This window comes from Crocuta crocuta, unplaced genomic scaffold (assembly GCF_008692635.1).
Source record: "Crocuta crocuta isolate KB4526 unplaced genomic scaffold, BGI_CrCroc_1.0 scaffold62, whole genome shotgun sequence".
NCBI classification, from domain to species: Eukaryota; Metazoa; Chordata; class Mammalia; order Carnivora; family Hyaenidae; genus Crocuta; species Crocuta crocuta.
In genome coordinates this window covers 3,605,508-3,622,306 of record NW_027529173.1, presented here as the reverse complement: position 1 = coordinate 3,622,306, position 16,799 = coordinate 3,605,508, and the positions used below count along the sequence as shown (strand labels likewise).

General features: G+C 36.3%; 1 protein-coding gene across 1 annotated transcript in view; it reads left to right on the top strand.

Annotated features, from left to right (window-relative positions):
• HDAC9 (histone deacetylase 9) overlaps nucleotides 1-16,799 on the top strand; it is a 908,040-nt gene that overhangs the window by 660,894 nt on the left and 230,347 nt on the right. The window contains exon 18 of the mRNA XM_077757662.1: nucleotides 1,247-1,296. Coding sequence (XP_077613788.1) covers nucleotides 1,247-1,296 — 50 coding nt within the window. The remainder of the gene's footprint in view (nucleotides 1-1,246; nucleotides 1,297-16,799) is intronic.

The following is a 16,799-nucleotide window of genomic DNA, read 5'->3' as shown; positions in this document are numbered from 1 at the left end:
AAATAAAATTTCTCTTTAAGCAGCTTATCATTTATTTATTCTCTTGGAGTTTAGTAATTTTTAAAAATCACTTTAAATCTTCTTTAGTACATTTGGTACATTGCAATACTATTCCTTTTTACTGACTGTGGAATGAAAAGTACAGACAATATTATATATTTTAATTTCTCATGTGATCACTGTATCTTTGACCTGAGTCACTTTAGAGTCATTGGACTATGATACAGATATGACGATTGCTTTTTCCTTTAATTACTTTGCAGAGATATTTAGGAGTAAATACTTTTGTTTTCTCTATTAATGTACTAGATAATGTAGAAAATAAAAATGCAGGTAAACAAAATGATTAAAAATTCCATGAAATATTAAGAGATAATCACAGGTAAGATTTTGGTATATATTTTAAAGAAGATATATATTTTTTATATTATATAGATTTCCCAAAAATGTTATCCTTTTTATTTTTTTTCAGTGTTTATTTATTTTTGTGAGAAAAAGACTGACAGAGCATGAGCAGGGGAGGCACAGAGAGAGAGAGGGAGACACAGAATCCAAAGCAGGCTCCAGGCTCTGAGCTGTCTGCACAGAGCCTAATGCAGGGCTCGAACTCACATACTGTGAGATCATGACCTGAGCTGTAGTCAGATGCCTAACCGACTGAGCCACCCAGGCACCCCAAGGTTATCCTTTTTATAGTGTTATTATTTTTTTAAATGTGGATTTTGATGAGGCTTACACTTAAGACAAGTATACTTTGTCTTCATTATATCTGAAGTGAAAATTAAGAATAAGTCTGTGTATTTGAATAGATTAGTTTTAATATTTAAACATTTAAAAAATTATAGTGTATTTCAGAAAATGTGGCTTAAAACATCACTTTAGAGGGATACACTCAGGATAGCTGAGTTATTTTAAGTAAATTATAAATAAAAAAGATATTGTGATATATTAATTGATGTGTAGGGTAGCTAAAAAAATCTGGAGACTCAAATTTCATAGGTATGTGTTTGCTCACATAGGGCAGTAGAATCTACATGGAATAGGGGCGCCTGGGTGNTAAAAAAAAAAAAAAAAGAATCTACATGGAATAATAATTCATTTGCTTTGAGCTCTTGTCTAAAATTTAATTTTCTTCTGAATTAGTTGACAAATACTGTGTGACATATGTTAATAAAAACCAAAAAATTTTTAAAATTATAATTATATTCCCAATTTATATATTTTTTCATGTCTTCTTAATGTGTAGGTGATGCCTCTCAAAAGTTTTTTTCTTCATTACCTTGTGGCGGACTTGGGGTAAGTATGAGTTTGCTTACTGCTTTTAAATGACATAAACTGCCAAAAATACCTCCTTTGATTTATCTTTTTAGTTATGGTTAAGGCCATTTCTGCATAAAAGTGATTCTATACTTCAGGACTGGCTGTGCTCAGAACTTATTAAGAATTTCAAGATGGTGACAACAGTGAATTAATCCAAGTGTGGGGCTCCTCTAACTCCATATGTCTGTGTGACTGCACAGATGACATGTCCACAAAGCCGATTTTGCTAGGCTTTATGTGGCTGGAAAAAAGGTGACACAAGGGTTTAACTGTTTCACAGCAGAATTCAGTTTTCAAGAAAGTCATGCTGAGTACTAAAGCTAATGGCTACTTAGAAAATGCAAATACATTATATTCCTGGTAAAAATGTCATCAACTTCACAAAGTGCTTTGCCTTGTAGCACATTTTATTTGTGAACCCTGGCCATTTTTGTCTTCAATAATTAACAACTCCTTTTTTGACCCAGGATACTTATACCACATTTCAAGGATAAATTTGTTTGACTATATGAAGAAAACTGGCTGTGTTTTTGTTGATGGTTAGAACATATCGTTTAGCCTGCTATCTGTTTACAGTTAACCCTTACCAGTAACAAATTGTCATCCTGTAGAACTAAGTACTAAGTCATATTAGGACAGCATATTTCTAGATCAGGTTTCAAACACTAAGGAATTTAAGTCGTCAGTTAGCTTTCTTGGATATTGAAGGGAAGGAACTGTGTATGTCATATTTTAGGCAATATTTTGCTATCACTAAATTTTCTACAGGGAAATCTAACATATTTTCAGTTTTATTCTTTCATTTTAGTGATTCTAGATTCAGCAAGGATAATCTTTCTGTTTCTTCACCTATGATTCTGCTCTTTTTAGAAACACAAAATGGCTGCTACAGGAACCAATATTTGCTTGGAATTTATAGTGTGCTAACATACAACTGAGGTTTATACCGGTTTTGTAAAATAGTTATTAATACCATTTTGCAGATTAGAAACTGAAGGTTCAGAGAAATGACATTTTCCTGAAGTCACACAGTAAAGGGTACAAGTCTAAAAGTATGAGGCTGATGTGCATGTTCATGTGCAGGAGTTCTAAAAGAGCTTATTTGTTTTTTCCATGCAGTTCGTCTTCAGTAGGCCAGTCCCTGGAGCCTAGCATTGCAGCAGTGTGGCTGATGTAATGTGGTTCCTTTTGTGGCAGCTCAGCAGTGAGCTTCCCTTTCTGACCTTGAGCTCAGGACAGTCGCCATTCTAGATTAATCCCTCCTTACTTTTAGCAAACCCACTGTGAAGCCAGGAACTTGCAAAATTCAGAAAATAAACTAACTTTTAAAATAGATTTCATGGACACCGGATGGCATTGCCTTTGTACTTATTTTTTAACATCCCAAGTGCCCATTTTAAGAGAATGGCTGATTACCTGCAAATGAGGCAAAGAATGAAACAAAGCTAATGGCTACTTAGAAAATACAATGATAGGGAGGAAATCAAAGCTGTTAAAAGAGTGAGGTCATCAAACTCCCACTCTTTTACATTTAATCCATGACCCAGAGCTGAAATGAGGACAGCTTCTTAGGATCCACCTCGCAAGTCTGGCTTTGGTTGTGCCTAAACTCTATTATCCCTTGAACACAAAGTACCTCTCTTCAACTGCTTAAACTCATACCAAGGTAGCTTCTTATTCTTTAGCTAGAACTGCTCTAATAAACTCTTAGAAGTGCCCAAGGAATAAAGAGTGCTGCTTTTGTCCCTGTATGTCCAACACAAAGCACAGTGAGTGTATAAATAAGTCCCTCATAATGTTTCTGAACACTGTCTTAATCCTTGGTGACACCAATGGTGGTAGGTAAATGTAGTTTGGCAAGCAGAGGCAGGAAGAGGAAGACTGGATTAGTTTGACTTCATCAGTATTGAAGAGGGCTGGAGAGAGGCACTTCTCTTTATTAGATTGGCTTATTGGTCTTCGGGCGGTGTTTATGTAGGTCTAAGTAAGTGTGAACATGTTTGTTATGCATGTGTGTACATGCACAAGCTTGTCCATGTTGATGCTCTAAAGTATTAGTTAGATTTGGCTTTTTTTTTCTTTTTTTTTACCAGAAACCCAATTGTGTTCTGAGGGACTCAAAAACTTTCTTACCCCCCTCATATTTTGGGTTTTGTTACAAGTCCTAAGAGAAATTCTAAATACTTTGTATTTCTACCAGTCTAAATTTTTACCTTTGAGACAGTCCTAGACATTTGGAGTATACAAAGATACCCAGTATGAACTGAGTGGTCTAACTTCATAAGCTGTCTTCCCAGAGAACTTGGAAATTGCTGAAATTGCCCTGTCTTAAGGTACTCTTCTAGTTCAGATTTTCTAAGATGGACCCATTAATTTAAACCCCAAAATACTTGGTGCTCTCCATTGTTTTAAAGGAAACTCTAGTTCCTAGAATATATATCTGCTACTAGATGGCTTTATATATACCTACTGAAGGCTCATGGATTGACTGGCTTTTGAAGAGACTACCTGGGACATTATTAAATCAGAAAATCCCTACTTCTTATTAAATTTGCCTCTAAAATTGTATATGATAATTTTTTTAAGTTTTTAAAATTCTAGTATAGTTAGGATACAGAGTTAGATTTAGGTGTACAATATAGCGATTCAGCAATTCAGTACATTACCCATTGCTCATCATGATAAGTGTACTCTTTGCCTATGAAAATTTGATGGTGTTGGCAGGTTGCTCAAAGGGCAGATGGTACTTAAGGTGCTTTAAAATACATTTTCCAGAATTACACTTTGAGCAACAATCTCAAGGGTTTCTAATTCCTTTGTGTTTGGTTCTCATTTTGTTAGTTGCTATGGCATGACTCATTTCTCATTAGTATGTGATTGCACTATAAGAAAATGCATCAGTTGCAGAGAGCATTTTACCAAATCCCAGGACTTGGTCATCATATAATGACATAAATAATTAAGGGACTCAGAAAATAAAACTCAGTGCAGGACCACTTTAGTTCTCACTCCTAAGGGTATATCACTAAAAATAGTGATCATTTTTCTAGCCATCTGACCTGCTGCTGTGTGAAGAAATCTTGAAATCATTTCTCAGCTTTATTTTTCCCTCTTCACTTGATAGGCCACAAAAAAACCACAAAAGCAAGGACGAGCAGGCTTTTATGATAATGTCGTCATCAGCTCCCAACTTCAAACACTTCTGCGGCTTTTGAGTTGTCATTTATAACTTGGAACTGAATCGACCCATAATTCCCATGATACACTTAGAGAAATTGATAACAGACTCTGCACTTCTTTTATGGCTCAGAGGAGGCAACTCCAATCACATCACTATTGGCAGGCAATATTATTTTTTGACATGGTTGTAAAAGTATAAAGGAGCTTATGGCATTTGTTTAGATGAGGAATGGGCTCTCAAGCTGTGCTGGGGTTTACAGGACCAGATTAGTGAGAAGCAAAGGGAATATGATGTTTGCAAACAGGATATGATTTTATATATAAGTTTGGGTTTCATGCTCTGTTCCCTGGGGAAAGCCCTGCAGACAGCAGAGAATTCCACTTTTATCCTACAACAGACAAGCTCTTGGTGCCAAAGGCAGAAAAATAAACGCGGTCAATGGGCAGTGTCAGACCCCTTGATTGGAGGAGGAGGAGCTGTGGAAGAGGCAGAACAATTTCCTAGGAGGAATAAGGAATTGCTGAGCGTGGGCAGAATCTGGGCCCGCCTAACTGGTCAAACATGTGCCAGAAATGAGGCTCTGTGAGGTTTCATGAAGGCACCTTCTCCAGCAGCATCTCAGTCAATCTGTGAACACGAAGTTGGATTTTTATTACAAACTTTTACTCTGCCCATATTCTATTTGATTACTCCTAAATCTGACACACTGTGGAGGTTAGAGATGTCATTTTTGTGATTTGGAGAGGGGGAGATGGAGAGAAGGATTAGGTGGTTGTGGGGAGGTAATTTAAGGCTCATTTCAATTGCCCTGAGGTTTTCAACAGACATTTCATTTATGTACTAACTATACTTGCTGTATAGTGGGCAGGTTAGGATGAAATGTCTCAAATTCTCCTTCATTCTGTCAGATTTAAAATGTAAGTTCTTCCCCCTGATATATATGAAATTTATATATATATATATATACACACACACACATATATATGTACAAACATTCAAAAAGAAATTATCAATTTTATACTACATTTGTATCTTTATATTATTTTACCCATTTATTACATTACATTGGTTCTTCCCCAGTAATAGTGAAAAAAAAAAAAAAACTAGTGGCAAGTCTTTTAAAGGGCCTCTCTGACTTTTCTCTATTGTGTTATAATATCAGGAAATGATTTATTCTGTGACTAAATCTATAGACAGATAATTAAAATTCAAAATTCAATGTAAGACTTTTCTCCTGCTATTTAGACTGGTCTTCTTTGAAACATAGTATTTTAGAAGGCATACCATATGCTATCATATGAAGAGTGAAGGGTAGGAAAAATGACTTTGTGCCAATAATTAGGTAAGGTGCAGGAATGCAAACACTGATGAGACAAGACCACTTTCCTCACTTGCTCATAGCCTGTTCATTGGGCCGATTTGGATAAATGTGCTGTAGGAACACAATGGAGGGGGCTTCCAGAACAGAAAAGAAAGAAGAGTGATGTGGAAGCTCTTCAGGTAGTCATAAAATAAATAAATTTTCAAAAACAATTAGGAATGAATATATTTGTATGAGTTTGTGTGTAGGAGGGGAGGGTGTGAGTGTGAGGTGGCGGGACACATCCAGACATTAATTGTTTAGGCAGTGATAACACACCATATTATTAACAATTGTATCAAGCTATTGCTGATTAGCAGGGAATTTTTTTCCCCTAAAGAAACACCACCACCACCACCTAATGTTTATGCCAAAATTTGTATGATCCTTTTATCATAAGTACACACATTATGTGCTTTTCCCACCCAGTTATCCTAAGCAAGCACTTACATCTGCAGATGGAGGTGGGGGTGACATCTGTTTCTCACATGCAGTAATCAGGATAATGTTGATTTCCCTTGTATTAATGTTCAGCTCAAACGTGGCTTACAATCAGTGCTTCATTTCCTCCACTGCTGCTATCAAAGATGCATCACAGCCCTTTTCCCTCCAGCATAATAAGAGGATCCACTATGATTTGGAATTTCTCTTTTCCCCATCTCTCCTTTCCCATTCAGATTTTCATTAGTTTAAACTGGATGCAAATGATACTAGCAGGAATACCCCACGGCTCCTGGAAAATGTAACACTGATAAGCTGGCCTAATGAAATTGTTTCAGAATTGTGGTTCATGTTATGGATTCCAAAAAAAGATCATGTTGCCCCAGATGTGGAAAATATAGTACAAAATATTATGCAAGCTAGGAAATGCCTTCTAAATAACAAAGGAAGTTTCCAGTATTGCATAGAGTATGCTAATTGTACATACTCAATAATAGTTGGAGGGAAGTGGATGACACTCCCCAGAGAGATAAATATCTATACATTACTTTACGTTTACTACAAAATGTAAAATTGTATACAGTCTTTAAGTATCTGATGTTCATGGCAGGAAAGAGGGCAATTAGAAATGAAAACCTTAAGTTCCTCCTAAATTCACTTAGCTGTAGCATCTCATTTGTGATTAAATTCTTTCTATGGCTTTGACATTATGGCTAAGCACAACAGGATGCATTTTGAAATTCCAATTTCATTTTCTTATTCAGAGTGCACATGTATAGAACAAAGTTATTAAAAATTCTTCTGTTGTCAACACGAGGTACCTTAAAAATGCCATCATCAAAGATTTTTGAAACACATCAAAAAAAACCACATGTGTTTTTTACATTCTTGGAACCACAACACCTATAAAAAAAAAACAAAACTATATGAGCAACACTATCAACCAAAGTAATGTCAATGGCAGAGAAGAAGAAAACATACCATTTCTGGAATTTTTTGTTCTTTAATTTTATTGGATCTATAATGATTTTCTCTAAATAAATTGAAACTTAGATTCTGCTGTGCTAAAGGTAAATGGGTTTGATGAACATTAAGCTTCTAATTCAAGAAATTTATGGTTCTGTGAAACAAAAACTCTGATAAATTAAAGCATACTTGAATAAACTCAAATATACAGTCATATACTGGTTGCCACTTCTATTGTCACAAAACCATAAGATCTGAGGTCAGATGAACATTTAGAATTGACAAAGGAAATGGTACTTAGAAAAAAAGGAACCACTGCTTGGCATCTATGTTGTGCAGCTTAAAATGCAGCTAAATCCTGGCCCATCTCAGCTTTTCATTTTGATGTGAAAAAAAGTGAATTAATATTTGTATTTGTCACATTTCTACCTCGGATAGTTCCTGATCCAGATACTCATCTCTATAACAACTAATATCCAGTACGGAGTAATGATACAGCTCATTGGATTTTTCTTTGTTAAGCATTTTGACAGAAAGTTTAGTAAAGCATAATTTGTAAATGTTCATATAATATATCATTTTTATTTCAAAATCCAAAACTAAAATAAATTAGTTGACTGAATGCTTGAGCCATAGCAAACAGTTCATGGCAGAGTCTCTAGGACTTATCTTTCCAAACTCCTGGGTAGAACCCATAGTTCCTGACTCATAGGCAAGCAGCATCATTACAATGTTTTCTTTTAAGATATGGAATAATAAGTAAAATTAAGGACTTGAAAGACTAAGCAGTGTCTTACCAACAAAGCATACATTGAATCATATTTTTAATGAAGACTGTTAAAAGACTAATACATTTGAGAATGACATGCACCCAGAATCCTTTGGTTAATTTGTTTTGCTCCCATATTCTAAATAATATGATTTATATGGTCTCTAATATTCACAATGGGCACATGTAGATATCTAAATGATCCTATACCATTTTGAAGTGTGACCATTCAAAGAAATAAAATCAAGGCCTATAAGTAGTGAAATTCTCTGTTACTAAAGAGATGACTTTTTTTTATTAATCTGTTGCTCCTCCTTCAGACATCTCAACATCCATTCATTTATCTATTTAAAAAAACAAGTTTTGAGAGTCTCCTATGTACTAGGTAAGGAGTAACTCTAGCCTCATATTCTTTTAAAATTTTTATTTTCTTTTCAATTCTGTCATATCCCTTATTATGCTTATCACTTACACTCTGTGTTAAGCTTCCTTTATTTCTGTTCATCAGCTTTATGAGAAAGACCTGAGAGTCCATGATATGATGCGGACTGAAGGCAAAATATCTTGTCTCTTAATTGAACTAAATCCAAAGTCACTTTTCTAAGGAAGGATTTGTACAAGACAGCTTTCCTGTCTCAGCATTCTTAGAAGCATCAAATCTTCATTTTGAGAGCAAGCAAGTGAATGCACTATTCAGAATCAGCTCACCATTCCATTAAAGGCAAGTAAAGAAGAAAGAAGCCAAACACCTAAAGCTGATTGGCCTTTAGATTTAATATACTCACAGCTTCTGGCAACTACCACAGTTTAGGGCAGAATTCATTTGCTTACTTATTTATTCACTTGTTTATACAATAAATGTATATTGAGAGCTTATATTGTGCCAGGAAACTATAAGTACAGCAATGAGCAAAACAGAAGAAAATATGTCCTCATGGAGCTTATATTCTGGTGGGGGAGACAGATAAGCAAATATGCATTAGTTCAAATATATGTGTGTAATGATGAATGTTCTGCAGAAAAGAAAGCAAGGAAGGAAGACAGTATGGAATCTGGTGGGGCTTGGGGACAGAACTGGTGGTTACTGGAAAGTGTTACATTTTGGAGATCAGCATTGATGGGTGAGGGATGACCTGGGAATCCTGGCTTCTTGTAGTGACTGAATTAATAAGGGATAACAGGGGGCATGAAGGGAGACTTGTCAAGACTGCTCAGAGTTTCTGGGTCCTCATCTTCACTCCTGCCTGTGAAGATGTGACCATCTTGGGATAGGGTTCTATCCAGAACACACAGAGTTCATGGCCTCCTTTTTGACTCCTAGATTTAAGTGTGATGGTGGAGGTTGGTTAAATTTACAGGCATACCCTGAGATCCTGAAATCTCTCTTAAGATCTGACCTTGAAGGTCTAGAGGATCTTGAGGGTAGGGGCACAGTTTTCCAAGCTGTGGCTCTGAGACATCTGAGTAGCTCCAGATCTTAGCAGTGAAATGTGCTTTGGGCTTTCCAGTCCCTGGGAACATTATTTGGACCTAGTTCCCTATATAAATTTTGCAGTTGCGAATTAGATACAATACTCTAACACCTGCCATTTTCAAGCTTATTGAAAATGCCCTGACATTTGCATTATATTTCCTAGTGGTTTTTCGTGTGCATTTTAGCTGTTTCTTTAGTGGACAGTATTGTATTGTGTCCTCAGTTGTCTCTAGCTCGTCCCTTCTGATGTATATGATGTATGATGAGCTGTGAGAGTCAGGATAACTGATTTATTGATCCCATTAGGTTAGTGCATGAAGCAAGACATGATGATTTCTCTTTTTGTTCATCACCAGTTGTGTGTTGTGTGCATACAGCACAAGGAACACAAACTTTGGAGTCTGAATTCCAGAGCTGTGTTTACTATTAAACTTTTGTTTCTGATACAGTTAATATCACAACATTAAATGGGATGAATGAACAAAAATTTCAGCTAAGTTATTTAGGGATGTACTCTAATCATCTAAGTAAAATTATAACCCTTAACTTTAACCCTAATAGTGTCCAAAAGACTGACTTAATGAGGTGATTATCTATCAGGTGAGATGCTCTGGGCTCAGCAGGGCCATAGAAAACCTTTTAAAACATACCTACCTATTTATTGGTTTTCATAGAACTGTACTGATTCACAGTCTCTACATGCAGATTCCAATGATACCCTACCTCATGTCTTAATTCTCACAGCATTCCCAGAAGTCTTGTTACTAAAGGTGTAACTTGGGCTTCCTACTCTACAGAAAAGGAAACTGGGGCTCAGAGAAGGGAGTAACTTGTTCAAGTCACATGATTAGTAGGTGGTGAAGTAGCGATCTCCTGATTCTGAAACTCTTGACCACAGTACTGTCCACACATAATTTACCATGATTTCAATCTCATGATTATCAACACTCATTTCCCAATGAGAATAATCCTAGTCATAATAAAGCACAATTATTTCTTTTGCTAAAAGCATTTTATTTTTTGTTGTATTTCCTGTAAGGTATCATCCATGCTCTCAGACATCATTAACTTCGGGTAAAAAATTATGCATCTATACACAGCATTGTAATTTGAACTAAAACACTGAAGAGCCTCTGCCCCTGGACGAAACCACTGTGGGATGAGTTAGGTAGAATCTCATTTTACATACCTGTGGACTTAGAATTAATTTTATTAAGCTCTTTTGGAATGAACAGGGCTCTAACATGCACTGTCCAATGGTTATAAGGATTAGCATATTATGAAATATGCTTTCCATAGTATGTTCATCAGATTAAACAAAGTAGTAGGAAAATACTGAGATGGTATTACTTGGCTATATGTCTAGTTCAGTCTTGGTAAAACTGACCAGCAGATTACTATGAAAAGCAATAAAGACTCTTGAGATTTTTTGATTGACCACATAACCCACAGTAATCCATATATTATTAGCAAATCCTTGAGTCCACCAGTGCTTTAAGTAATCATCCTTAGAATCCTAAGATGTAACACTTTGCCACAACAGATATGTTCCTGTACTTATTCTTATCACTGGCACATAAATAGCAAAGAGATATTTTTGTGAAGATGAAGAGTGACTAGAAATTGTACATGTAAGGTCAGTAGGGCTGTCAGAAAGCAGTTGATCATACTGGAAGGGGGGTTGTGGTAGAGCATTAATGTACATGGCATGCCCCTTGTCTCTTCCAGCTGCTGCATTAATAGTTCACGCCTTCTTTCCATATGGAATATTGGTCACAGTATTCATTCATCATATCCATGGTTTTACTTGGAATCTGAAGGTCCTCCCTATGGCTTCTCTATTTCTTTTTCATCTCACCATGACTAAAAAAGCTAAGGTGTGGGCATTATAACCTACAAGTGGTCCCAAGGGAATGGGCTGTCATTTATGTGTTCCTCTTAGTGTTGAACAAAAGAGGGAAAGTATGTGGGCTCACCCACACATTGTCATCATAAATCCATCCCAGCTCCATTTCTGAAGTCTCAAGATTTCAGCAGAACATCTAACATGAAATGAATATATACATTCAAAGAACTGGCATATTGTTTCACATGGGAGAAGGGAGAAGGCCATTGTTAAAGGCTGCAGAGCCAACCAAGGCAGAATATGATAAAGAATACCATAGGTCTTTGGCCCAAAAATATGACTTTCAACATTATCCTACAGAAGTCACCCAGAGTTACAGAGGGCTTTCAAGGGATTCTGAAGTATTGCTACCTAAATAATTGCAGAACCTTCCTTGAGTGGTTTTATGGTTTTAGGGGCTATGTCTTTCCACCCAGCCCTAGATTCAGAGAAATCAGCAATGCAAACTCTCTTTTATAATTATTTGACTTACTTTAGCCTCAGTTTCTCCATCTTTAAAATGGGGCATTTGGGCCTTTCTCATAGCATTATTATAGGATCAAATGTGGTGATGTAGATTATCAGTGGCACCTGTGTGTAGAGAATGGACCTACTCCATTCTTATGGTTGGACATAATTAGGTTTTGTTTTGGAAAAAATAAGCTGCTGCCTCAAAGACATGATTTTAAAGCTTCTTCAAAGTCCTGAAACCTTCAGTTATCATCTGACATTCTACCCAGCTAATGTTCTATTAGAATCATGGCACTTTAGGGAGACTAGTAAGTGGAGTGTGGGGATTTTTTAGAAACCTTTGTAATGAGACAGGGAAACTAATTTAGAAATTAGAAAATTTGGATTCAAATCTCCACATTGTCTCTGATTCAGCAGAACTGGATGGGGCCTGAAATTATGCAGCTTTTAACCACATGATGTCATTGTTGCTGATCCATGGACCACACTTTGAATGACAAGATCCTGTGTGACTACAAATGGGCAAATAATTTAATTTTTCTGGGCTTCCATTTCTTTACCTCTGACGTAGAGGTAATTAATGAAACATGCTGTATCATCTCCCTTGGAGCTCAAATACAGCATTAATATGTGGTAATACTTTATCTAAATTTAAAATAGATTTTTTTTTAAGTTTATTTATTTATTTTGAATGAGTGAGAAGGTGCAAGTGGGGAAGGGGCAGAGAGAGGGAGAAGAAGAGGATCCCAAACAGGCTCTGAAGTGTCAGTGCAGAACTTGAAGTGGGGCTTGAACTCACGAACCATGAGATTATGACCGAGCTGAAGTAAGATGCTTAACCAACTGAGCCACCCAGGCATCACTAAAACAGCCTTTAAAAAAAAATCAGTATTTCTGGAGAGATCAAAAAGCAGGCTCCCATTAATTTGACATTGGGGATCTGATAGACTAAGACTTACAGGGATATCTTGTCTCCTTTGGGTAGTTAAGACATGGAAGTTTCTATGAGGAGCAGGGGTAAACCATGACAGCAGAGGCTGGAGGCTCTAGGAGCACCCCAGATATTGCTGGTTGTCAAGCCAGAGAAAGGAGGAACCTCATGCTAGCAAATGAAAGCTATAGATCTAGGTGTGGTGCTAACTAAAGAAATGTGTTCTTCACACAACCAGTGATGTAATGCAGGACTTGAATGGGGAAACTATTTTCACATTTTAGATACTTTAGCCACAGTCAAACCCTGTCAGGTAATATATCACTATAGATATATATCACAAGAAATATATCAATATAGAATTAACTTGTTTTCACTCATTCATTGATTACCTTGACACAAATTATTAAGGATCTATTATGTGTCAGATATGTGAAGATATAGATACCCATAGCACTGTGCTCATTAACACTGTCTCTCATCATATATCATTAAGAAGAGATATATAGAACAAATATAGAAATATTTTTCAAATTCTTAGCTGTATTTGTCTGCTCAGGCTGCCATATAAAGATTCCACAGACTGGGTAGCTTAAACAACAGAAATTGTTGTTTACCAGCAGCTATATAAATATAAGGTATTCCTAAATAATAGCTCAAGTACCCCCATGAAGTTGTTAATTGCTTTCCAAGCTTCACAGTCATCCCATATATGGAACACCATATAACTACCTTATACTGCAAGGAAATCCAGAGAGGAAAGAAAAGAAACACAAAACAGATAAAACAAAAACACCAACCTATAAAACTTGATTAACTTTTTATTTCTCATTTTTTTATTAAAAAACTTTTAATGTTTATTTTTGAGAGGGAAAGAGAGGGCGCATGAGCGAGCACAAGTTGGGGAGAGGCAGAGAGTGAAACATAGAATCTGAAGCAGGCTACAAGCTCTGAGCTGTCAGCACAGAACCTGACGCAGGGCTGGAATTTGTGAGTTGTGAGATCATGACCTGAGCTGAAGTCACATGCTCAATGGATTGAGCCACCCAGTTGCCCCTTGATTAACTTTTAAAATAATCACTCCCTCTTTCTTCTTAAGATGCTAATGCCCAGGATAGAAAAATATATCTTTATTCTATCCCCAACAGCAATGAAGATTTTGCCAACTCTATCTTGTTTTAAAAAATACATACTTTCTAATAGTGCTAGAGATTGGAAGTTCAGGATCAAGTTGTAGGCAGGATTGGTTTCTCCTGAGGCCTATCTCTTTGGTTTGCAAATGGCCACTTGTTCACTGTGTCCTTACATGGCTTTTTCTCTGTGTGTGCACATAACTGGTGTCTCTTCCTCTGCTTACAAGGACACCAAGCATATTACCTCTTTAAAGTCCCTATCTACACATGGTCACATTGGGGTTAGGTCTTCATCATTTGAATTTGGGGAGAACACAGTTCCATCCATAACAATATCTACTCTCTAGGGTTGACTTTGATTGAAGTTCCAGTTATGTGCCTTATCAACTGTGTAGCTGCTCAAGTTACTTAACCTCTCTGAAGCTCAGTTTCTTCTTTTGTAAAAGTGACTAATAGTACATTTATTAGGCTATCATGGGGAATAAATGAGGTAATGTTTCTAAAATGTTTACACAGTGTCTAGCAGTTATTTGTTGCCACAGTCCATCCCCCACTTCTTTCTTAGATGCTGATCAGAGGTACTTACTTTGTGCTTTCTCTGAGTAATAAATTTGACCTTACTATCTCTCCCCCTGAATCTACCAACAAACTAAGCTTTTCTCTCTCTGAATTCTACTCCCACCCCCACTTTCACTATTGCCAGAAAGAAAACTGTATTGGAATCTTCAACTCTAGCCCTGACAGTAGAGGCTTGAGGATAGAAAAATACTGAACTTCTCAAATACTTCTTAAGTGGAAAAAGGTAATTTTTCTATTTCCTAAAAGAAATTTGGCTTGCAAATGCCATTATACATATTGTATGGAGCTTAAAACAGAATAAGCTATATTGAAAATCTAGAATTTCTCAGAAATTAAATAAAGCTGAGATCTTAATGATTTTAAAAAATATTAGATAATTTCTAAGTTACCAAATCAAGATACTGTCTGCAGAAAGAGCTGATCTACAATGGATGATTCATTTAAATGATCTATTTTACCTGAAGTAATGTAAAAGTTAAAAAGATACTTAATTTGTTTCATGGATTAACTTTTATATGATGTGCCTAAAATGGTGCAGCATCAGTACAATGATGAAAACCTCTGTTTCTTTGTTAATTCTGATGTCTCTCAGGAGGTTTCTGCGGGCATCTGATCATTATTTAAGCTTAAACTCAATTATTCAAAAATGCCCTGTGGCCCAAGCAGCAGCATAGCATAGCAGCAGCTGCTTACTAAACTGCTTAGTATTGGCTGAGGACTTTTGGTTCCCAACTTTCAGGGTGAAATATTTGAGGCATCCGTGGAAGAATCATGTACTACATTAACCATGCACAGTGCATATGAAACCTGTTCTGTTAATGGGCAAACTAGTATTATATTTAACTCTGGGAATATTCTGAAAAGAATCAACAAGCTAAGTTTAGATTATACAAAGGAGACTGTGCCTAAATTCCTTTTCTTCTAAGTCATTCTCTTTCCCTTTTAAAATACTTTCATATCCACTTTCAGTACAGGTAGCTTAATTTCTATCATGTGCGGCTTTTCAGAGCATTAGCTTTGTTTCGAGTGCCAGAGACTGAGCTATGCTGGATGTGCTTGGAAAAGGCCCACATTCATTCAGGAAACTCCAGTTGAACTAGATCCATATGCAGCTTAAAACAAAAAAAAAAAAAAAAGCTTTATGATTAGAAGTAGTTTCTGGCTTCCAGCATTATCACAGATGATTTTGTTTTTGATGTGCTGCAGAATAAAAAGTAATGTTGGAACCAAAACTCTGGGATTTTTTTTCTTAGTGAACATTTACTGAGAACTTTCTACTTTGTCCTATGTTAAGCACTTTACATGCATTGGTTAATTTGATGCTAATAATAATCCTGTGAGGAAATATAATCCTGTGACTAAGGTGGGATCTCCATTTTTATTTAGAACATAGTTAATAAACCTGCCCATGTTTGAACAGCTTATAAGTAGAAGTAGTAGTTTTCAAGGTCTCTAACTCTAACTCTACAGTCCGCCAAATAGATAAGGTGATACTGCACTAAACAGTGATGAAGCCATTAACAAAGCTACCACCTAAAAGAATGGAACAGAGTGGAAGAGTCCAAAAATTGGCTGCTTGGAAAGTCTGTTAAAAAGCTAATTAAAAAACTGACAATTTCTCCAAATACTGGGGTTATGAAAGCCTCTAGGTGCAAACTAGTAATGTGATGCTTAGACAAATTATTGGTAGCCGTTCTCTCTGGGTATAATTTATCTTGTTAAGGCTAATATATTATTAGGGGCATCTGGATGCCCCAGTCGGTTGGACGTCCAACTTCGCCTCAGGTCATGATCTCATGGTTCGTGGGGTCGAGCCCCATGTCGGGCTCTGTGCTGACAGCTAGCTCAGAGCCTGGAGCCTGCTTCAGATTCTGTGTCTTCCTCTCTCTCTGACCCTCGCCTGCTCATGCTGTCTCTCTCTGTTTCTCAAAAATAAAAACATTGAAGAACGGCTAATATATTATTAAAACTCTTAACACATTTCTAATTTTACCTGTAGCTTCACCTTTTCTTTGTGGCTCTCTTACCCAAGTGGAGTTCTGTCTTTGTGTAATTTGGAAGGAAAGTCCTTTCTCTGTGAAACCAATGCTTCTGAAATTATTATGTGGTGAAGGAGAAGATTTTGTTTACTTATATTTTATTTCCTGTTACAAAGCAATGCTTTTGCAAAATGCAATAAAAAAACTACTAAAAATGAGATTAAAATTATACAAAATGCAAATTCATTTTTAGTAGGCTCAACAGATATAAAATGATTATAAAATTTGGTATAAAAGTTTCTAAATGCTT